This window comes from Vicugna pacos, chromosome 7 (genome assembly GCF_048564905.1).
Source record: "Vicugna pacos chromosome 7, VicPac4, whole genome shotgun sequence".
NCBI lineage: Eukaryota > Metazoa > Chordata > Mammalia > Artiodactyla > Camelidae > Vicugna > Vicugna pacos.
The window spans coordinates 22,056,526-22,080,318 of NC_132993.1; the positions used below are offsets into that span (position 1 = coordinate 22,056,526).

At 33.8% G+C, this 23,793-nt stretch overlaps 1 protein-coding gene across 3 annotated transcripts in view; it reads left to right on the plus strand.

Moving 5' to 3' along the window:
- Nucleotides 1–23,793, plus strand: part of ZNF800 (zinc finger protein 800) — a 43,271-nt gene that overhangs the window by 1,749 nt on the left and 17,729 nt on the right. For 2 of the 3 annotated variants that reach the window (XM_072964556.1, XM_072964557.1), the window contains exons 3-5: nucleotides 4,658–4,753; nucleotides 13,128–13,271; nucleotides 15,369–17,061. In XM_072964556.1, the coding sequence (XP_072820657.1) occupies nucleotides 4,658–4,753; nucleotides 13,128–13,271; nucleotides 15,369–17,061 (1,933 nt within the window). Of the gene's footprint in view, nucleotides 1–4,657; nucleotides 4,754–13,127; nucleotides 13,272–15,368; nucleotides 17,062–18,280; nucleotides 20,044–23,793 lie in introns of those variants that run through there. The other variant, XM_072964558.1, reaches the window with a different exon arrangement.

The window sequence follows — 23,793 nt, forward strand, 5'->3', positions numbered from 1 at the left end:
AAGTGTCACCTTCAGTCTTTTCCACAAGATCACTCACTCAATCCCTTTTCCTTCTCTTTCAAGGCAGCCTGCAGTTAGTAGTATAACCCTCAAGCTTTGTGAATGTTTAAAACTGAAGAGAAGGGGAAAAATGGATAGTAGAATACTAGCATTAATCTTTGTGAAAGTTGTTTCTTTCAGACTTTTAAAAACTGGAAGCTTCTCATGCTTAAATAGTGCTGAAAACCTAAAAATGAGTTTTGTTTGGGCTAAAAAAAGTTTGTTAAACTTAACTTGTTGGGAGAAACAGGTTTTGCTAAGTGCGACCTCTTAAAGAAACTTCTTGGGCAGAACACACTGTATTGCAAAATAAAAAAATCAAAGTTTGATGTGCTTTGTAACAGACATTTAGAGGTACAGCTTGAAGAGGAGTTCTTGAATACACATTGCCACTAAACCAACTAAAGGCTATTATTCTATTCTAGTTTAGAGGCAGTTGTTTATCATTATTTTTGACCTAAAAGTTATTAGGGCTTTCTAATACTTTGCTTGATTTTTAACTGCACTAACGTAATTGGGTTTGTCATAGTAGGGTTCAATTAAAGTAGTTTTTTGATTAATGGGAAAAATGGCAATGATAAAGGGGAAGAACTATTTTCAGAAAACTTCAGTATGGATGAGAATAACTTTTGTACTATAACCCTATCCCCTAATTTGCTGAAAGTAATACCTCTCATAATAAAACAGGCACTTCCAGGATGGAATCCAGTGTATTCAGCTGCTCCCTGACCTACCTAACTTTTAACCATCCTTTCTACTGTGTATTTTCTGTACCCTTTCTACTGTGTATTTTCTGTACTTGAAGTGAAGCTCTATCACTTTAATTTTACCAAATATTGAATGGAATTTGCTGGTTTTGAAGTAGAAAGCTGTGAATATATTTTATGCTTATGTTCCACTGACTTTTTGTTAGTTTTTTTCTCAGAACACTTCAAGTCATTTAAGCTGAATTAATTAAATCATCTTATCAAAACATCTTGATTAGGAAGAAATTTACTTGTTCATTCCTTTATTTCTTTGACAAATCATTATCAAGCACCTGTTAGGTGCGAGGCACTGTTCAGGGCAATGGGGATATAAGTGGTGAACAAAACAGATAAGCTCGTTCCCTTGTGGAACTTTTGAGTGGGAAGAGATAAACAGGTAAACAAATAAGGTTATTTGTGACCATACCTTATTTAGTGTATGCTGGTAATTAAAATTTTGTAGAGAATTTAATGTCCTTTTAAGGAGGTTGTCCAGAGTTGAACTTTTAAGTGTGTATTGGGACTTTTCTGCTCTTTTTTTCTCCCTCATTAACACGAAGTCAGATAAGTTGCATTAATTTAAAAATTTCAGCTTTCTTTTTCCAGAAACTTTCCCATGCAGTTTATTTTTCAGACCGTCAGGTCGAAAGTAGTTGGTGTTTTCTTTGGTTTTTTAGCTAGAATTAAACACTGTTTGAGGATTTAGCTCAGTAGAAAGCTGGAAGTTTAACTTATGGGGTAGTTAATCATCATTATTTCAGAGGAAGGGTGTGCCAAAGTGGGAGGATGTTTCCAATATTGAGAGGACAATGTTATGGTAGTTTTTAAAAGAGGATGCCCTCAGATGGAGGGAAGAAGACCACATGATGTTTGAGAAGTTCTTTTAATGGGCTCTCCTGAGAGGCCTGTCCTCCTTTGGATTATGAGTTGAGTTCCTGAATGAGCTCAGTGTGTTCCTTGATAGGATGGATCAGTTTGTAGCGAAGGGTGGTTTTATAAGCCTGTCAGTGTATGTAAGTTTGTTTTTAGTTATGTTTTAAGAAAGTTTTTGATTATAGAAATTTTCATTCAGAAGTAGAGAGACTAGTATAAGGAACTTGTTGTAACACAACTCCATCAGTTATCAATATGTGGACAGTCTCTTTTCATCTATATTCTCCCCTCCCCACAATTCTCTTCACCCTCCAACTGCTCCCTCAACCTCTATTATTTGTAAGGAAATCCCCGACATCATAGGTAGAAGACTCTTTAAGGGACTTGTTTTAAGGTAGCAGAGATCCTTGGAAAAGTGGACATTTTATACTTGAAAGTGTGTTCTTGGGAGGATGTAAAGAAAGATGTTAACTTCTGAGCATTTGTGATTTTTGGCTGGAGGGAGATGCTATTTTTTTCTACGTGGTCATGTAACCTGATCTTGGGAGGGCTTATAGGATATGTAAGAAGAAATTTCATAAAATATTAACATAGAAAGTTTTTTTTTAGGGTTACAAGTATGTTTTCAAAGGAAGAAAGAATAGTTTCTTACAGTGGGAACTACACAGATGTGTATACCAAATGAATGTGTCCACTCATAACTAAACCAACCCTGGGGTTATTTTGAATGGTGTCTTGGGATGTATGTTTATTTTGGTGGTAGCAGTGATGGTGATGGGTAACAAAATTTTGCTCTAGCTTTAAAATCAGATGTTGTCATGTGGAAGTGGAAGAGTATTATAGGAAGTTTTCTGGAGCATGAACCTAAATGAGGAAAGGGGGCTCTAAGGAGAAGTTTCCATTTTTTCCCATATTCCTTCCTTAGTTATTACTTTTTTTTTTTTTTCGTTCTTCCTGTCTAGAATTTTTGCCACTTACAGAGCCAGACCTTGGAGCTTTTTTTCTTCTTTGAAATTGTATAATTTCTAGCCTATCTTTTGTAGTTATTATTTTTTGTAGTCAGTTATTGGTTGTTATAATGTACAAGTACTGGAAAGAGATCCATCTAATCCAAATAAATGATATCATCAGTCTATTTACAAACTTCTGCTGTTGTTTCTCTAAGGGATTGAATTGTGCTTCTCTTAGATTTTGGAAAAGATTTCTTCAGTTTTTGGTTTCAGGAGACCAGTTGATTTGTAGATGATGGTGATTGTGATAGAACATTTATTGAGCCTTTCCTGTATCCCAGGCTCTAATTTAACCAGTTACCTGCATTACCTGATTGAATTCTCACACAACTGTATCATTTACTTTTATTATCCCCATTTTAGGGATGAGAATGGAGAGATCAGAGAGTGTAATTTGCCCTAGTTGTATCTAGTAAATGGCAGAAAAAAATTTCAGTGCAGTCAGTCCAGGTCTGGAGTCTTCTGTTCTTAATCACTGCAGTTAGTACCAATGTCAGATGTCCTCAAAATGAGTTGTGTTCATGTATATGTTCTTTAAAATATCCCAAACTGTCTCTTAAAATTGGGAAAATTTTACTTAATGGAATGATTTGGTCCTGAGACATAGTTCCTCCCATTTGTGTGCACTGAACTTAAGAACAGAAGCCTGAAAGAGAATCTCAGGCTGTGTCTATACATATAGCATAGCAGTCTTTCTCCCCCTTATCAGACAGCTAAATGCACTCCAAGCCCAGGCCATGAAGCAGTAGCAGCACTGAGGTAACCCCTCCTTATCTCCTCACATTGAGCAGATGATCTTGGGTTATGATGGTAAAACGTTGTAACATATCGAAAAAAGAGGTAAGGTGACTGGTTTTTCTCCACCACAACTGTCTCCTTATTTGATACCTGATGGAGAACTCAGTTTTCCTTTTCAGTTACCTGTTTCTTATTACCAGAATCTAGTTTATGTGTATTTATACTGTTAATCTGAGAATTTTGGAAAGCAGGGATGATATAGACCTCTGTGTATGAAAATGAAAAGTTTTTAAAGTGGGAATATTATTTTAACTTATAATAAAGCGTTCTTTCTAAAAAGCACACTTCCAAAACCCCAAGGTGGGGAAGTGTGAGGCGGAAAGTGAAAATCAGCCGTGTATAAACAAACCCACCCTGACAGAAAGAACCTTTGTTTTGTTGGTATCCCATCAGACTTTTTGTGTTTATACTAACATTTATACATAGACGCACATATACATGAAATTTCTTTTCTTTCTGTAGCTTTTGAAATATATATTAATAAAATTGAGATCATATTCTATAACCTGTTTTCTGCTTAACAGTGTGTTATTGACATCCTTTGTTGTCAGTGCATATAGCTCTAGCTCATGCTGTGTAACAGCCATGAGGGATTTCATTGTGTGGATATGTCATAATTTATTTGGTTCCTTTTGAGAGATTTTTAAGTTGTCTGAAATTTTCTCAGTTCTTTACAGTGCTGCAAGTGCTGCAGTGAACATTCTTGCACATCTACCACTGTGCACTTGGCCAGTTCTTTCTTTAGGCAGTGGTTTTTGAGTTTTGCTCTCATAATTGCCCAGGGAGCTGTACTAGATTGTCCAGAGTGGGATGGTTTTTGGAATGGTTTATGAGGTGTGGCTAAGTTATCATTGCCCTGGAATTTTGGTTCAATGTTGTAGTTCCTCTTCAAGGGGAATAAAAAGGCAAACATGACTAATATGTACATAATAATGCCAAAATAGTAAGATTTTTGCATTTGAATTTAATACATAATCTTACTACCTTAATTTCACCTTGAATTCAGAAAAATTTTAGTTATTTTTCCCTGTTATTTTATTTTGCCTTATAAAGATGATGGTGAAATTTATACAAAAATGTATGATTGTCATTAATGTAATTATAGCAAACTATTGTTTTACTTCAATAGTAAATGATTTAAATAACCATTTTTTTTGTGGGGATTGGGGTGGGTGTTTGTTTTCCATGTAGTTTATATCCTGGAACCTGGAGATGCTCCTTTGTTACAGCAACCACTACAGACATCCAAATCTGGTATTCAACAAATAATTGAGTGCTTTCGATCAGGTATGATTGTCTTAGGATGTATTTTCAATCGTCACATAGTAGTTAAAAACTACCTAGAAATCCTTGGAAATAATTTTAAAAAATAAAATATATACATTGGTTTTCTTTATAGAATACTTTTGTTATTTTTAAAAAGTGGATGAATAAATATTGACTTGATTAGACATTCTTTTCCAGTACTATATGTTATATATTAAATTTTAAAATATATTTTAAAGATATATGGTTTAAAGAAATATGTGGTATATCTGCTGGTAAAGTAGCTCTTTCTCTTTAAGAGTCATTGTTATTTTTTGACATGTTCTTTATAAACTCTCAAAGGGCAGTAGTAAATTATACAGGGTTTTAATGAGCTTTGGCAGAGTAGATTATTTATTCAGAATGTCTGAGATGTCCCTTGTTCTAGATTAATTACTTTATCATGTCTGTTTATGTGACTCACCCTCTCCTACCTAAGCCTGGAGTTTCAATATCTTTTAACAGACAAGACAGAAAAAAGTCTCACTCTAGCCCTGGTATCTTCGGATACATTTGTTTAGCTTTTCTTTCTATTAGATTACTGTAGTAAGGGATGTATACTAAGGATATTTGTGCAGTTGCAATGCAGTGCTTTAAAATAGGTGTTGCTCACTACATATAAAGGATGGAGAACTGCTAGAACTCCTGTGTTATCAGTAAGATCGTGGATTGCTGTGATTTTTGTCATCCGCTTGTCCACCTCTTGTAGATTTGGCTTCTCTGACACTGCAGACTGTTAAGGCAAAATAAACAAGCAAATAAATACACATAACTAATGGACATCTAATTGGTGGACACTTAAAGGATTAGAATTTTTTTGTTATTTTAAAGCTTACTACATCTTAATGAAAAATTTCTCAGATTCAAAGGAAAAGATAATTTATATGCAACCACTTGTTTTGTATTGATGAGAAGTATTTTGAGATGCTTTTTTAAAATCATTGTAAAGGGAAATAGCATATATTTAATTTATTTTAGGATTCTAAGAAATAGATTGTTCCTTAATCTAAAATAAAAAGTTTATTTCTGACTCTAAGGTTCATTTCTTACACTTTTAATCTATAGTCCTCATGGCATTACTTTTATGTCTATTTAAATCAGTAAGTGTTATGTGTATACTGTATGCCTGTGCTCATGTTGGATGGTGGTATAACCTATTTTACCTTGTGTTTTGTTTTGATAATTGCCCTTGGTTAATAGAAATAACTGACAGGTCAAATTCTCCTATGGTAAATACAATTAAAATTTTACTAATCAGAGGCAGTATTTAAGTATGTTTCTGGCATAATAGAAGAATGGTTAGTTTTTATTTGTAGTAAGAGTTTCTGTTAGCTACTTTTAATATAGAGATAAAAATTCTGTTTGTTCTTTCTCATATTATGGAAATGAAGATAATAGCTTCACATTTAGTCATATTCCTTGGTATAGGTATCTCTTTAAAAAATTCATAACTTGGAATTAATGAAGTTGTTTTATACTGCTTCAGTTTATTATAGTGTTATTTGATTAAGAAGTTAGAATTGGTTCTTTCATTCATGCTTTGTCTTGTAAAAAATACCTTTCAACAAGATCCTGTACCCAAAATCTGTATTTTTTTTAAGCGTTGGAAGTTGAATATTTAAAAATGGAATTACTGGTTTTCTCATTGCACTATGGTCATATCTGTTTTCTGTGTTTGCCATTTTTTTCTTACTGTCTGAAGATAAAGGGACTGTGAAACGGGTAGCATGTTCTTTCTTAAATGTCCCCACCAAATTGGCCCTCTGAGTTTTTTTTTAAAGGCAAATTTTGAAAATACTGTAATTTAAATTCTCTAAGTACCCAGTTGTTTAAATTAGAGATGATTTAGAAATATGCTGAATAGTACAAAGAAACAAATTTTGGGTTAAAGAAGGAATTCTTTTTACTTCATTAGTGTGGTATATCTCATAACTAAGTAATTTTAATTTCCTTAAGATAATAATCTCTTACATATCTGGATAATCTCAAGTTTCCTAAGGTAGCTCTTCTTTAACACTGAGGTATTTAAGCCTTGGCTGACTGAGACCTTGGAAGGATGAGATGGAAGTTTGGGCCACATGTCTTAGGGTCTGAGATCCCTTCTCATCTTGTAAGTTTCTCCCAGTCTCACTCTGCTCCCAAGCAGGCTTTCGATGATGACTCTTTTCTTTCTAGGCTCTTTCCATTACAGCTGGGTCGCACACTCACACACATAGCATTTAAAGAACTATTCTTGTGGTGTTTTATATCTGACAGATATTTGAAGATAGAGCTTCGAAGTCTGTGCTTTTGCTCTTGTTAACCTTCAGCAGCTAAGCCAGGTTGGGCAGTAGTAATGTGTTAGGATAGCTGCCTTTATCTTCAAGCTCAGATACTTGTCTTCATCTCCTGTATCAGCTCTATTTAAGAGATTTACCACCTCATGCCTACACAGGGCTAGCTGTCTATGACTGGTATTAATTCCTGCCCAAGCTGGGAGTTTATGAAATGCTAAAGAAAGGAGTTGACACAGTTTTAGGCCTCCCAACCCCATGTGTGCTACACTGACTGCTTGACCAATTTTGACCCATTCTCTTTGCTTCACACTTCAGCTTTTGCTTTGGACTGTTTTCCTGGCTTTAAATTACACATACTTTTTGACTTCTGATCTCTCTTTGTTTCCATCTGCTTGACTTGTAATTTGAATTGATTTTTCTTTTTAGAATAAGTAATATGTACCCGCAATTTAAAAATATAATAGTAAAGAAGTATAAAAGGATATACAGAAAAACAGAAATAAGTCTCTTTGCACAGGCAGCACTGCTACAGAGTATGTATCTTATTTCAGAGACCTTCTAAACATACATGAGCATATAGCCCTCACTTTCTTCCTGATACAGACAGTAGCTGATTCTGCATAGTTAAGTACCTTTTTTTTTTAATAGTACTTTCCACTGTTGTTTGACATCTATCTGTCCATGGATAGATACCTCATTTTTTTAGAAGGCTACCTATTTTGCCCCACCTACAGATTTTCTGTAGGTGTTTGCTCTGAATCCTGGCTTCAGGTCCTACCTTGAGTGTGCCCTGCCCTTTGCTGGAGTCATTTCTTGGTTGTGTTAGTCCTTCTAGGATTATGTCTGTGACTCTCTGTCTTCAAATTTCCTTATTTTATATTGACTTTTTTCTGTTAACTTCTGGCCCCAAGTGGAAAGAAAATTTTAAATAACGAAAAAAGGTGTACTTCCATGAGATATTTATAAAATTGACTTAATTGAGCTTAATATTCTTTCTTAGTCTTCTGGTAGAGACAGATTAGCTGTGGAATGCCCTGAAGTTAGAAACAGAAAAATGGGAAAATGGAAGGATAATCATTTTGTCCAATATTCAAAACTGGTCTTTAATATGAAGTTGACATCTTTTTTTTGAATTCTTAAAATATATATTATTTCTTTTTACAATATTATACAGTCGACTCTTGAACAACATGGGTTTGAACTGTGCAGGTCCGTTAATATGCTGATTTTTTTCAGTAGTAAATATTACAGTATCAGACGATCCTCAGTTGGTTGAATCTGCGGATGCAGAATTGAGGATATGGAGGAAGTGAGTTTAAGGAGGACTGTAAGTTATTTGTGGATTTTTGACTGCGTGAAGGGTTGGCATCCCTAACTCCTGTTTTTGTTCAAGGGTCAACTGTATTATAGAAAAAGGCTGCTGCCTATAGAATGCACTACTACTGTGTGCAAGAAACAGCATCTTTTTTGAATCTTAAGGAGGAATAAATTATAGTGAAAAATGAGAATTGGCTTTGTGTGATGTTTGCTATGTCATTATCTAACTAAATTTAAGTTTGGTCATTTAATTTCTTAGAAGACTGTTTGTTTTTTTACTGCTTAAAGCAACATTTCTTGCAGTTAGTGTAAGCTGTGACTGGTTGGTGATGCCTCAGTCCTGACTCTATACACAAAAACTTGGGATGAAAGTATGATTTATTAGAGATACATAAAAGAGTGCCATATTATATGACGGGGATTTTTTGTTGTTGTTGATGATACATAGCAGTTGTAGAAATTTAAAGTTAGACTGGATATTTTGGGGATGAATAAAAAAAATTAGATTTATTTGTTTTATTTTTTGTTCTTACATTCATCCTCAAAGCATGTCATCTGGGGCTATGTTCCTAGGAGAGCAGCCATTTATATTAGTCTGGGACTGTCTCAGGGGCACATATCTTATCCTTCACTTTCATGTCTCCATGAATAACATTGTACCTGGTACTTAATAGGTATTAAATAAATGTGTGTTAGACTAATCAAGACTCACTAGTTGGGCACCAAAATAATATTCTACTTATAAATTTATTCTAGTATGTGACAGTGTTCCATAATTAGTAATTTTTTTAACCACCCCTTGTAGGTGGTGGTTTTATAATAACAGTTTCAACTTTCTTAATTTTTTTATCTTAAAGATGATCAGTTAGAAATTTCCTTCATACCTGTCTTGGAACTCAGGAGGTGTGACAGGAATTACAGATTTGCTTGCAGTGTTGAGATAGTATTGTGGTTAAACAGTCATCCTCAAGAAACTGAACTTAAGTGTGAGTCAAGAATAAAGCAAGCAGTATATCATTTAAAAATCATTATTGCCACAACTTAAAAGGGCCATTGACCAACATATCAGTATATTAAGGGAGAAAAATGAAAACTTATCTTTGTCTAGCACAGAGGAGTTAGAATTACGTTATGTCAGGTGACTGCCATCCAAACTAATGTAAAATTGAATACTGATTCCTTTTGAAAAAAATCTTTTAAACATTTTTATCAGTATGTACAATGTGTTTGACATTAATTGATAGCACAGGATAAACCCTTGATGAGGTTTAACTTTTATCGAGCACCCATTATGTGCGAGAATCTGAAATACTCATTAATTAGTTAATTTCTAGGCATCAGAAGCCTTCTCTTTGGAGGGCTTGTTTTTTGAAAGATACTGATTAATGATCTGTGTAGCAGTACGTGTGACGTCTAAGATAATTTAAAAACCTAAGGCAAGAAAGAGAGTTATTAATAGAGGGAAAGGAATAGTTAGGAGTAAGGCAGCATGGCTGTCTCTCACAGTTAAGAGTTGTGGAAGAACTTTTGTTGCTGTTTGAATGATCTTGTCTGCTGTTTCAAATTATAGAAAGTTTTAACTATTGACAGAGGCACAGTTAGTTGGCTGTATCTAATCGTTAAGTGAGCGAAGCAATCAGAAAATGATAGTTGATTAGAATAAAGCCATTATATCCCATGGGAAAAACAACAAAACCTTAAAGGGTGACTGAAACTAACTCAGGAAAAAACTTCTGTCTGTATTTATGGAATGGGGGCACATCTTATTTTTCTCATTTGTAAAATATGTAAGCAGAATTGGAAAACCTTTCAGGTCCCTTTTTTAACTTAGCAGTCAACTTTACATTGACTTAAAAAAATCTTATTTATAGGGAAGTTTTTAAACATAGGGAGGACTCTCCAATATGTCATTTAACAAATGCTCATCAGGCATGGTCCTGAATGCTGAGATACAGTGATGAGTATTAAAGATTATCTTCTCTGGCCTTTTAGAGGTTCCAGTTTAATGGGGATACAGAAAAGTAACTAATTATAAGATGGCGGGATAATATAGATATATAAGGTGCTCTGGGAATATAGGGGATGAATTCTTAACAAAAAAAACAGGAGGGTTCTGAGAAGGCTTCTTGGAGGAAGTGACATCTAACCTGGAATCTGAAGGATTACTAGAAATAAGCCAGACCAGGGAAATGGGAGAATGTTATAGGCAGAGAGAAAAAAACATAGGTGAAGTCCTGAAAGGTGAGTGAGAGAAAATTTGGTGAATCCAAGGACCTAAAGGAAATTTGGTATGCCTGGGTCAGCACAACTGTTTGTATGTGTGCATGTGTGTAGGTGGCATGAGGGTGGTGCAGCATTTGTGATTGATGATTAAGGTTGATTAGTCAAGATTAGAGCCAATTTTTTTTTGGATGCTTATTGGAAATAAATATACACTCTTTACTGAATATAACTAACTCTGTAACTAAGACTAAATGAGAAATTGGTACTGTTTTTGTTTTCTTATGATTGATTAAGAGAACCTGATATGTTTGATTTAGGGATGCAGTCTTAAATTTTTACAAGTAACTTTTTTATGTGTAACTTCATGTTATAATTTCTATTTAGATCTTAGTAGAATTCTTAAGTTAAACCAAGTTCAGGTTGTTTCCGTGTCCCTTTTCAGTCCTTTTAAACTATCTTTAAAGGCAGAATTAAATTGTAGAATTGGTCTAACTGGTCTTTCAATTTAGAATTAAAGTGTGCAAAATTTTCGTATGTTTTCTTCCATCTGGTAATGCACCGACCTACACTTACTGAAAACTATATGTAGGTCAGTTAGAGAGGTTCATCTAAAGTATTTTTTATCATCAGCTTATCTCTCATAGTTTGTGAGTCACTTACGAGGTTAACTGTAAACTAAATATATTAGCAGTTTATTGCCAGTGTATTTGGTAATGCGAAATGGACTACGAGGAAATGTATGTGAACGTACTTTTATATAAAGAATAATACCTAAGTTATCATCTGAATTTTTAAATTTTTAAAAATTTACGTTTTCTGATTTTGTAGTAATATGATCTAGTGGTTCAAACCTTGAATTGGATTTAGGGAAATTATTTCACTATTTATATATATTTTTTCTCAGTAGAAACCTGGATGTATAATTTAATTCTTCTGGAATTTAGATTCACATTTTCTTTCATAATTCTCCAAGATAAATTTGGTTTGGTTTGTTTGTTTAAGATGGATAAACCGAAGTGCAAAGATTGTATAGCTCTTTAAGGTCACACAACTAGATAATATCAGAATTGGAATCTCTAAAGACTTAGGAAAGTTCTGATAACCTGATAATCTTTTTGCAGTAGAATTTTGAGGGCTGGGGGAGAGGATATAGCTCAGTAGTGGAGCGTGTGCTTAGTGGACGTTCAATCCCTAGGAACTCCATTAAGGAAAAAAAAAGAATTCTGAGGGCTGACCTGTCTTCAAAATGATGATAAAATGGAAAATGGTGGTTAATACAAAAATTAAATGTAAACAGATTGCAAAAGATTGAATCAGAAATATTTAACTTTTATGTACCCTACAATACTAATTATGCTACTGAGATTGAGTTTATTCTCTAGTAGTCCCAGAGTTTAGTAGTCTAATGCTTGTTGAATGGTGGAACACGGTGTACCTAGCCTTAAAGGTGTTTTTCAAGACACTTGTTTTTTTCCTCTTTAATTTTTTTTCCTCTCTAAGTCAGTATTAATCATTTTTTTACAAGGCTCATTGATTAGTTCACAGTGCAGATCAATTTTGTTAGTTTACCTGTGTCAAAGACTGTAGGAAGTAGTGACAGAAGACCTTCCATTAGTGTTTTATTCCTGGTAGATGTTTTTATTTTAAAGATTTTTAAAGAGTACTTGTTACCATTTATTTTTTCTCTGCCTTTTGATCTACTGTCATAATGCTCAGATTCCCTTGATCAGTGTCATTTCTTCAACGAATATTTATTGAGCATTGTTAGAGCTGAACACTTTGTAGCTGTAAATAAGACAGGCTTGGTCTTGGCTGCTTTGGAGTTTATGATCTAGTTGAGAAGACAGGCTTTAAACTAGTAATTATATCAATATTAATTGCAATTAGGGTGAGAGAGAAAGGCTTTGAATAAATTTCTAGTGGTATTAAGAGGCCTAAGCAAAATTCAAAACCATGGACAAGGATTCTCTGTTATCACACTAAATGGCTATAATCCCATGTTGGCCCAGAACCTGAAGTAATGTGAGCTAATTTAAAAGGAAAGTCACAGACAATCCTGTGGCACAGTTGTGACCTTCTTTAAGAAATCAAGGGAAATGTATTACTTCGTGTTCACTTCTTAATGCAAAAGAGAGCTGGAAGAACCAGACCAAAACTTCAGTGAGGGTGGCATTTAATTCTTCTCCCCCACTCCAGGTTTATTGAATCAGAACCTCCAGGAGTGGATCTTGTACATCTTTATTCCCAGGTCATTGTGATGATCAACCAGGTGTTGGAACCATTGTTAAGATATCTCAGGAATTGATGGCTCCTGAATTAGAAAAAGACCACTAATTTCAGCTGTCCTAATACCCAAATGATAGTAGGATTTTGCTTAGAACTTAGCTTGTAACTTAGTTCTGAGTATAGCGTGGTAGAAATTGCAGTGTCTGTATTTGTTTTTGAAGATTGTTTTTGGATTGTCAACAGTAGTTACCCATTTTAAAAGTACATGTTAGAGTTACCTTTTGTGTTAAATTTTCTTTTCTTTTTTCCCTCAGGAACTAAACAACTTAAACATATTTTATTAAAAGATGTGGATACTATTTTTGAATGTAAATTATGCCGCAGTCTCTTCAGAGGATTACCAAATTTAATCACCCATAAAAAATTCTACTGCCCACCAAGTCTCCAGATGGATGACAGTAAGTTTTCTTCATATATTCAGTTATGCATTTTACTGTGTATTTTTATACTACAACTATGCATTTGTGTTAAAATGGTATTGGTACCTAGTTACAGATAATTTAGTGATGGAGAATAAAGTAAAATTCTTGACTCAATATTACATTCAGTTTCTTAAATATTTTCATATTAGTGTTTTTCATTTGGATTTTACTAAAGACATGTAAGATTAGATTTATAAGTATATTTATTTGTATTAAAATATTGGATATTGGTTTTGAATGTTTATATGAATGTAACAACTTGTTGCCAAATATGACTCATTATTTACTTAGATTCTCCTTAAGTAAATGAGAAGGTTTAAAATAGAGCAAAGGATGAGTAAATGAGTTAGTTTGGAGGGAACTGCAGAGAACATTAAAAAATATTTGTTATTCTTTCTAGTGTTTTCTGGGTCTTGATTTGAAGATCAGTTTTATTCTCAGTGAAATGTCTTAGATAAATCATTTTATTAGAAATTAGTTTGTGTTAGCTTGAGATCTGAAGGCAGGTAGTAGGCTAACAAAGTCTTTTTGGAACCAAGTGTATGCTGAATTAAGTGTATGGTCTCTGTATGATTAAGTTCAGTATATGTAATGTATTATTTTCTTGCTTTAAAGAACTAGTGTAAATTCCTTAACATACTGTAATAAGTAGTGGGTTACTTTCATTATTTCTTGTTCAGGGATTTAACTCTTTGTGGACTTACAAAATATAGTACTTATTTTGTCATTTTGATATTACAGTTGCATTGTGGATTTTGTGCATTTTTAAACTTAACCTTTTTGGGATGAGAATGGAATGCAAAACCTCAAATATCAAAAGCACTGCTTTAGTTATTAGCATGAAACTGATTTAAAGTATATTGCAGGACATAGATGAAACAAAAATTTCATATTTGTCTGGAAACTTTTCCTACCACTGTTAGATCTTAACTGTACTTATTTTTATCCTTGAGATATAAATGAAAAGGCAGTCTATAGAGATTAGTTTCAAATCTAACATCCTAATTAAAGAACTAATAGGAAGTTCATTTTCTAGTAGTTGTTTTTTAGTGTGGACTGAAGTTTAGTTGAATTGTAGAGGGAGGGAGATAAGTGAATGGATTTGCTGGATTATTGTGAACTCTTCTTTGCAATACTCGTTCTAGAAATACTTTTATGAAAGAGTTCTTCTTCTTATAGACACTACTTCATCTATTAAAAAGAAAGATGAGTAGACTAGTAGAGCTGTAATTAGTCATTTCTTGATTTCTAAGTAGATGTCAGATTTTTTGATGCTGTATTTATAGCTAGGTTTTAGCATTGTATTTAGAAACATAACCAGTGTTAGACAACTGTTACAACAGGAATATTAGGTTGCTTAGAGGGTGTAATTATTGCACAAGTAAATAAAACTAGCTTTGTTTTTGGAATAAATCTAGTTTTTAATCATTTGTTATAATAAAATTGTGCCCTGCTAAGAAGGCATGTAATAGGACTGAGTTAAGCAGACACTTCTGTACATGACGATCATGTGATTCATGTTTACACATTTTTCCTGTAAATCTTTCTTTTTCATTTCCTGTAAGATGTTCAGGTGTCCCTATACAATTATACTAGATTATTCATTATGGATTAAGTTAATAGGAATGCTATTATGTTTTCTAAAAAAATTATTTTTACATGCAGTAACATTTTTCATGATTTTTTTTCATCTTGAGTTCTGAGAACCTTGATTTGCCTTTGCTAGCCTAAAAAGTTTGGACTGAAAATATGAAAATGTTATTGTTTAGGATACCCAGGTGCCTAAGTATTTTATATTAAAGGCCTTTAGATTAGACTTAGCTCTCCAGATTGCATCTGTTTCTTAACATTTGTGTACCATGATGAGATTTTAAATTAAAGCACATTTTGGTTTAATTAATACTAGTTTTTAGCCTCATAAAGTACTGAAAAGTAGACAATGCACGTATAAAAATAAGTGCAAATCAGTAATATAATAAATTTTAAGACAGAGGTTCATAATACATTTAAAAGTATTAGAGAGCTAGAGCAGGCTAATTATTTCAGATTAAAATGTTGTTTTTTCCTTAACAGACCTTCCTGATGTAAATGATAAACAAAGCCAAGCCATAAACGATCTCCTAGAAGCCATATATCCAAGTGTGGACAAGCGAGAATATATCATTAAGCTAGAACCCATAGAAACTAATCAAAATGCAGTGTTTCAATATATTTCAAGGACTGATAATCCTACTGAAGTCACAGAGTCAAGCAGTACTCCTGAGCAGACTGAAGTTCAAATACAAGAAAGTAGTACTGAACAGTCTAAAACAGCTCCAGTTACAGACACAGAGGTGGAAACTGTAGAGCCCCCTCCCGTTGAGATTGTTGCAGATGAAGTTGCACCTCCACCTGATGAACAACCTCAGGAATCACAGGCTGACTTGGAAACGTCTGACAATTCTGATTTTGGTCACCAGTTGATATGTTGTCTTTGTAGAAAAGAATTCAATTCCAGACGAGGTGTTCGTCGTCACATTCGAAAAGTACACAAGAAAAAGATGGAAGAACTAAAAAAGTACATTGAAACACGAAAGAATCCAAACCAGTCCTCTAAAGGACGCAGTAAGAATGTTCTAGTTCCATTAAGTAGGAGTTGTCCAGTATGTTGTAAATCATTTGCTACAAAAGCGAATGTAAGGAGGCATTTTGATGAAGTTCATAGAGGACTAAGGAGGGATTCAATTACTCCTGATATAGCAACAAAGCCTGGGCAACCTTTGTTCCTGGATTCTGTTTCTCCTAAAAAATCTTTTAAGACTCGAAAACAAAAGTCGTCTTCAAAGGCTGAATACAATTTAACTGCATGCAAATGCCTTCTTTGCAAGAGGAAATATAGTTCACAAATAATGCTTAAAAGACATATGCAAATTGTCCACAAGATAACTCTTTCTGGAACAAACTCTAAAAGAGAGAAAGGCCCCAATAATACTGCCAACAGTTCAGAAATAAAAGTTAAAGTTGAACCAGCAGATTCTGTAGAATCTTCACCCCCTTCCATTACCCATTCTCCACAGAATGAATTAAAGGGAACAAATCATTCAAATGAAAAAAAGAACACACCGGCAGCACAGAAAAATAAAGTTAAACAAGACTCTGAAAGCCCTAAATCAACTAGTCCGTCTGCTGCAGGTGGCCAGCAGAAAACCAGGAAACCAAAACTTTCAGCTGGCTTTGACTTTAAGCAACTTTACTGTAAACTTTGTAAACGTCAGTTTACTTCCAAACAGAACTTGACTAAACACATTGAATTGCACACAGATGGGAATAACATTTACGTTAAATTCTACAAATGTCCTCTTTGCACTTACGAAACTCGTCGGAAGCGTGATGTGATACGACATATAACTGTGGTTCATAAAAAGTCATCCCGTTATCTTGGGAAAATAACAGCCAGTTTAGAGATCAGAGCTATAAAAAAGCCCATTGATTTTGTTCTCAATAAAGTGGCAAAAAGAGGCCCTTCGAGGGATGAAGCAAAACATAGTGATTCAAAACATGATGGCACTTCTGACTCTCCTAGTAAAAAGTATGAAGTAGCTGACGTTGGTATTGAAGTAAAAGTCACAAAAAACTTTTCTCTTCACAGATGCAATAAATGTGGAAAGGCATTTGCCAAAAAGACTTATCTTGAACATCATAAGAAAACTCATAAGGCAAATGCTTCCAATTCACCTGAAGGAAACAAAACCAAAGGCCGAAGTACAAGATCTAAGGCTCTTGTCTGGTGAGGAACAGTTACAGAGTTTTGCTTTTTTCCCCCCATCGAACTAAAAAAATCATTTGACCATAATTTATAGCTGGTTCCATTTTAACACATGTTTGCTTCCATATATCTTATGGCAGTGGGAACTGCAAGAGTGATGTGCATATTGCATTTACCTCTTCAGTGACCTTTATTCCAGTGGCTTGGGAACAAAAGTTAACTGCAGAACTTATCTTCCACAGGACGATGCAATGTAGTTATAGGTAGATGGCACAGGGTCAGTGCTTTCCTCTCAATGTTGTAAAATACATACATTTATATTGGCTTATGTTTACAATAGAAGTCTTCTGTTTAACTAACTTTGCACAGGTTTAATTTGATTCAGTGACTTAGTCTACTAATTAACACATTGTAGGAAAGTTAAATATACTAGAATGAATTTGTGAAGGTGATAATTATAGGAAAAAAGTATTTTGAGGCACTGTAATTATTGTAAAAATTAATCTGTGACAGCTAAATAAAGTGCTGCACTCAGAAAAAAAATCCCCAAATTGAATTTAGAATGATTAGCATTTATTATTTACGTTTAACATAGTGCTTCCAGGCAAAAGGGGAAACTTGATAAAAGTTTGGATTATTTTTCATTCTCCTTGGGAGTATGTGTTAGTTACTGTTTTTAGTTTTGATCTATGGAAAAAGTGATTATTTAGGTCCCAAATCCTCTTATTTTTACCTTTTTGTTTAAATAAACTTTTGGTGATCATTTCAACATAGTGAATATTATTAAGTAGGGATTTTTTTTTTTTTTTTGTGGTTGTGTGTTGCAAGAAAAGTAAATTCCCTATAGGGAAGAAAGAAAAAAGTACTACTTTTTTTTAGAGGGTTTTGGAACAAATATAGATTTTTAAAATGCAATATAAAATAAAGAGTAGACCCCTGTACTTGTTTTTGCAAGTCTCTCTATATTTTTAAAGTTTACCTTCAGTACCTGTGTCCCTTGTATTAAGGCATTTAATATATTTAACTAGTTCTTAGTTTTGGATTCAGGTTCTAAAGCAATATACTTAGTTTGAATGCTAAGTAGGTTAAATGTCGTGGTTTGATTATCACACAGTTTTTTATTTGTGTGGAAAACTTGAGATGAAACCGTCTTTTAGAAGTCATTTACTATTGTATAATTTTAAAAACAAGGTTTTATTGGTAAACTCAAAAGTGTTCATTTATTCCCATTTCTCCTCAGATAACTTCAAGTGATGTACGGAAAGGTTTGGAGTTCATTTTTGTGGAAAGACTTTAAATTGGTGTTAGAACCACTAAACATCTTCAAATGGTACTATGAGGAAAAAAAGAAAAAATTTTGATAAATATTTGACTGTAACTGCTGTTTTCTGACTAAAATAATAACCATCTAACCACTTGTTTCTAAGGCACTGCCTCTTCCAGCACTTTCAGGTAGCTGTCACATTACACATTGTCATCACAGTCCATCAGCTAACCACCCTTGTGTATTTGGTCTGCAGTTTCTGCAAAAATGTTGCAAACTTTGTTTTCCAAACAATTTGTTGATTAAAGCGATCAACAACCTGAAGAAAATATCACCACTGGTGATTTTTAATTAACAAAGACTTTTTATCTTAGTGATTTTAGTTTTGTTCCACTTTCTTTGGCAAAGTTTTTGTCTGGATTGTATGATACATAATTTCCTAGTGAGTGTTAGGACCAAAAGACAAATTAATATCAACATATAAATATTTAGGCTACTGAATATTTGTAATTATTTTTACATCCATTTATTTCTAACTTGTTCTCCAGCACTTAAGTGTTTGAAAGTTTCATTCTTAAATATATAGTACAGGAAAGTTCCAGTTCATTTTCATCCATGAATCATCACATTTTTCATTTGTAAACATCTGAGGTTTTTCTGAAAATTAAACATTCCCCTATTTTTCTTTAAATTTTATACAAAGCACTTTAATGATAGATGCAACTTAATTTTTCAGCTTTTTTTTTTAAAGACCACACACTTACTAAGGTTAATATGAAGATAGTAAATAGCTTACTGATATTTTATGGATACAGACAATCCCTGCACAACCACTTATAATACTTTAAATATTGCTAAAAAAGGAAGATGGGGGTGTAAACCCTGATTTTTTTTTCTCCCAAGTAAAATCTTAAATGACCACTTTAGATAATATTTGATTCCTACTGTAAAATTTGGAAAATAATGAATTTTTGTCCATTTTTGTAATCAAGATTTTAGGGAAAACAGAAGTACATCTATCTTTAATGAAATATTGGGCAGGTTTTTGTGTATCAATATTTTGTACTTTTTAGGTAGTATTTTATTTTTTAGTAATTTTTTGTCAAATTATAATTTTAAAAGGTACAGCAGAGAATATACCATGCTTTTTATATAGGTTCACACCTGTACTTAGGAGGGACCCTGTCCATCTATATACTTTTTGTATAAAATTTTAAAATGTTGAAGATCCACAAGGTCATAATAAAATGCTTCTATAGCTAGAAAAACATTTACTCTTCCCAGTGCTTTGCACTAAAATATACTGTGAAAGGAAACTAGAAAGACTGTAACTGTTGCTGGAAATGTTCTATATTGAATGTACATGCTCTTGTTGGAAAAATGTACTATATGTGATGGAAATAAACCCGACTCAAAGTTATTTCAGCTAAATGTGCTTCAACAAAGGTGCATTGGTTGAAACTTAAATGTTTTATTATCAAATTTAAATTTATTCAGTGACTATGAGCAGCTCCACTTGAATTTTATCCTGATAGTTGTATTTTTAAGAATTAGAGTGATAATTTCTCTTTAATTTAAAAACAGATTTATTTTTCCACATATGGAAAACTTATACTTAATAGGTCTAACTTTAATGATTAATAGCTTAATATTTTTAGGGAACTAAATGTGTAGGTGTTATTTCATTTATAAACCATCTTCATTAGTTGCACATTATTAAACCTGTATGTTTGACTCTCGCAAGGTGTTATCTTTTATGCATTCCTTCACGCAAGACATATTCCGAAAATAGTTTCCTTAAGTACCTATAACAAGTGGAAAGTTACGAGGATTCCTAAAAAGCTAAGGGTAGTTCCTTGCTGCAGCTTCTCATCTGTTTGTCAGCCTTTTCCTTTTTGCTTTACTTGTTAAATACTGTAGGGGAGAAAGAGAAATGGCCTGATGTTGGTGGAGGAGAGCCCAGTTGCTGGAATTCTCTCACTCACCTGTGTCCACGGGCACATTCACAGTTTGTCTCCTCTGTCATAACTTTAGGGCCACAGAGAAGGAATTTAGGAGGTGGAATTGAGGGTTCCAAGCACTGTAAAAGATTAATCAGGGTCATAGAGAGAGAAACAGCACTATGTCAGGACTTGTCTCAGAAAGGGCCTAGAGGGAATATTTTAATCATAGTAGCCAAATTAATGGATTATGGCAGATGTAAGAGTTAGAGACTAAACTAGAACCAGTTAAGAAAGGTAGAAGTAACAAGAAGTGATTAGAAACTCTTTGTTCTTCCTATTCTTTTCTGGTCTTCATCCTTACTTTTTGGTTTTATTTCGACTCTTCAGCTTTGTCATCTCAGAGGTTCACGCTTTGAGGCTCTTGAGGAGAAGAGGCCTAAGAAATGAGTGCCAGAAGCTTTTCTGTATGTAGTCTATATAAGCAGATGTTTATAGCACTTTTTGTTGTTGTTGTAGGGCCGGGTAGTTAAGCAGGTAAACAACCATCAAACTGCTTATTTTATATTAAGACCTATCTCTGGCTACAAATTATATCCACCTTTGCTGCTGTTTGATCAGTTCAGAGTTTTCCTAGAGAATTCGACCCATCTTCCTTCCTGAAGATATCTTTTACTCCTAAATGTGGTGGAAGAGGAGAAACAGTAAAAGGTATGGCTTGCACTTCAAATTTAGAGGTTTACATAGTGCTAGTGAGAGGTGGATGAGGTATGGCTGACACTGCAGGTGTTCATTAGAACATGCAGGTATACCTTGAATGCACAGTAATCATTTTTTGGGTTCATGTCTCTTTTTTTCCCCTTCTTTACTCCATACTTGAGAAAGAAAACCTTGAAGAGTATATATTCTTGAATATATAAATTACCCATCCTTAATTTTTAGCCTAGTTTTATTTGTGAGCCAAGTTTTCAGTTAACACAGATTGCTTGTACTGTTGGAAAGTACTTTCACATTTTTTAGGAATATGTATTTGTTACATTGCTTTATTACGGTCATCAGGCTGTTCTGCTGAGTTTGCTTTAAAGAGCCTATGGATCCTCTCTTATACTCTGTTTCTGCACCCTTTCCTTTTGACCTCTGTTCTGAGCTGCTAGCTCTTTCCTTTTTTTTCTTCTGTAATTAACAGAGATCATTAGTACCAAGATAGTTAAAAACTTTTTTTTTTTGAGAAGGTAAGAGGGTGGAAAGTCAGCTGACTTCTTCCTGAATCATTATTGTTCTACACTTGATTTGTCAGGTTTATCATTTATTTTCAAATTTCTTTCTCTACATATATTCACCACTATCACACCATAAGCAGAGGGGAACTTAATGAACACCATAGATGCATCTGGTTTGGAAAATGCCTGAAGGTTGGAGGTTTTGCTGTTTGTGTCCACTGAACAGAATTAATTTACTTGATTATGTATTTTTGAAGTCAGGGACTATGTCTTGATCATTTTGTTTAGTGCCTAGCACGTTTTCATGCATACCCAGGCACTTTAAATAAATGATAATGATATTAAAGTAAGTAGTAGCCTTTTCCATCTCAAAATTGTGCTGTCATATACTTTGAGACTTCGGGCCTTAATTTCTTAAACTCTTACTCAATATTGATAGATTTAATTTATTTTAGGAAGTACCACTAGTACTCAAATGAGAGTGTATGATAATAAAGAGAATTCTTAGTATTAGCTGGTAGTTATGAACATTCATGGAGTGCTTACTGTATGCCAAGCACTTTGCTAGCCTTTACATGCATAACACCCCTAATCCACCAACAACCCTGTGAAGTAAGAACTGTTCCTTCACTATCCCCACTTTACAGAATAGAAAATTGAAGCATAGAGAAGTTCAGTGATTTACTCAAGTTTGCATAGCTAGTGAATTACAGACTTGAGACCTGACACTAAGTCGTACTACAAAGCACGTGCCCTTAATTAGTGCATCTTGTATTTGCAGATTTTATGGTTTGCAGATCACGTTCAGTATGTTACTTTTTGGCAACTTGGTGTAATGATTTGGAGCTGGATTAGTTGGTGAATTTTTTGGATCCACAGATTATTTCCTATGTGACTTTGTGCAAGTTAAGTTACTTAAACATTCTGCGTCCTAGTTACCTCACTTACAAAAGGAGGATCATATTTCTTACCTTATAGGTGGTTCTGAGGATAAAATGAAAAGTACACATAAAACAGGATGGGCCTTGTCATGTAACAATAAATGTTTGATATGATCACTGTAAGTGATTTTCACAGTATATCCAAGTGTGGAAGTTTTAAATTTAAATGGAAATGTGTGCATTAGAAGAGAGAACTTTATTGCTACGTTCTCTGCTGCTTTTGTATTTAATTGGGACAGTGCAGACAACCAACTGTATTATTTGCTACCAGTTTTCTTCTAATCAGATATTACTAGTTTATCATTCCTATTCATAAACTTTTCATTTGTCTTGAAAAGGATATTAGGTAGTTTTAAGCATGTTTTCTTTAAATTAGGCTTTGTTTTTGTCGTTGCTTCTTAGAATGACCCATCTGTCTTAAAATTCTCATTAGTATCTGTTCTGTCACACAATATTTTCGTTTTGGTCGTGTAAAATATTGACATGGAGCAAATATTAATTGAGTAATATAGCTGAAATATTTCTATGAAACTAAAGTAGGTATGCAGTACTATTTAAAAGCACACATTCAGTTGTGGAAAGAGTAGATTCTTCAGGAGAGCATAGTTTGGGCTAAGTCAGGAGTTTTTTTGGTGAATGTGTCATGAAGAGATAAGAAGAAACGCTACTTTTCAGAAGTTGCCAATGGTAGTCATCAATGGCAGTGCTCCAGATTTCAGCTGAGGTGCAAATACTGTTAAATTATCAGTTGAGCAGGTTTCCCTACACACCCGCCTGTTCTTGATCTTGCTTTTTTAACTATAAGATGACGATTTAAAAAATTTTTGTGTCGAGGGATAATTTGCAACATCAGAGAACCTTTATCCCTAGGTTTGGAGGAATCTTCATACCCTGAACTGCAGGTCAAGTGCTGGGGTTCCAGCACCTGGGCTGTGTGGCTTCTTAATGATTCTGATACTCAAATATTTATGTCAGGTAGCTGAGCATATTCCTGGCACACAAAATATTGTAAAGTTTAAGCAGTAGAGTGTTGTGGTTGAAAAAAAAAAAGTAGTCAAATGAAAACAAACCAAAAACCCCACTTTGAACTCTTGAGCAATAGTAACTTGTAATCTGTCTGGGTGTCCTGCTCTGTATAACCTGGTAACACTTTCAATACAAGAGCATATAATGATGTTATGTTCAGAGGAGAAATTATTACACCAAAATGAACCCTTTGTGCGTAGAACTCTTTACAATTCTTTCAAATATTAGTTATTAATTCCTTCTATCTGTGGGATTACCTTGAAAATAAATTAGCCCTGAGAAATGGAACTGTGGCTTTTAGTCAGACTTCCTAAGCTGTGCAAAAATACATGTTTTAAAAAGCTGAGACTCCTCTTGGCTAA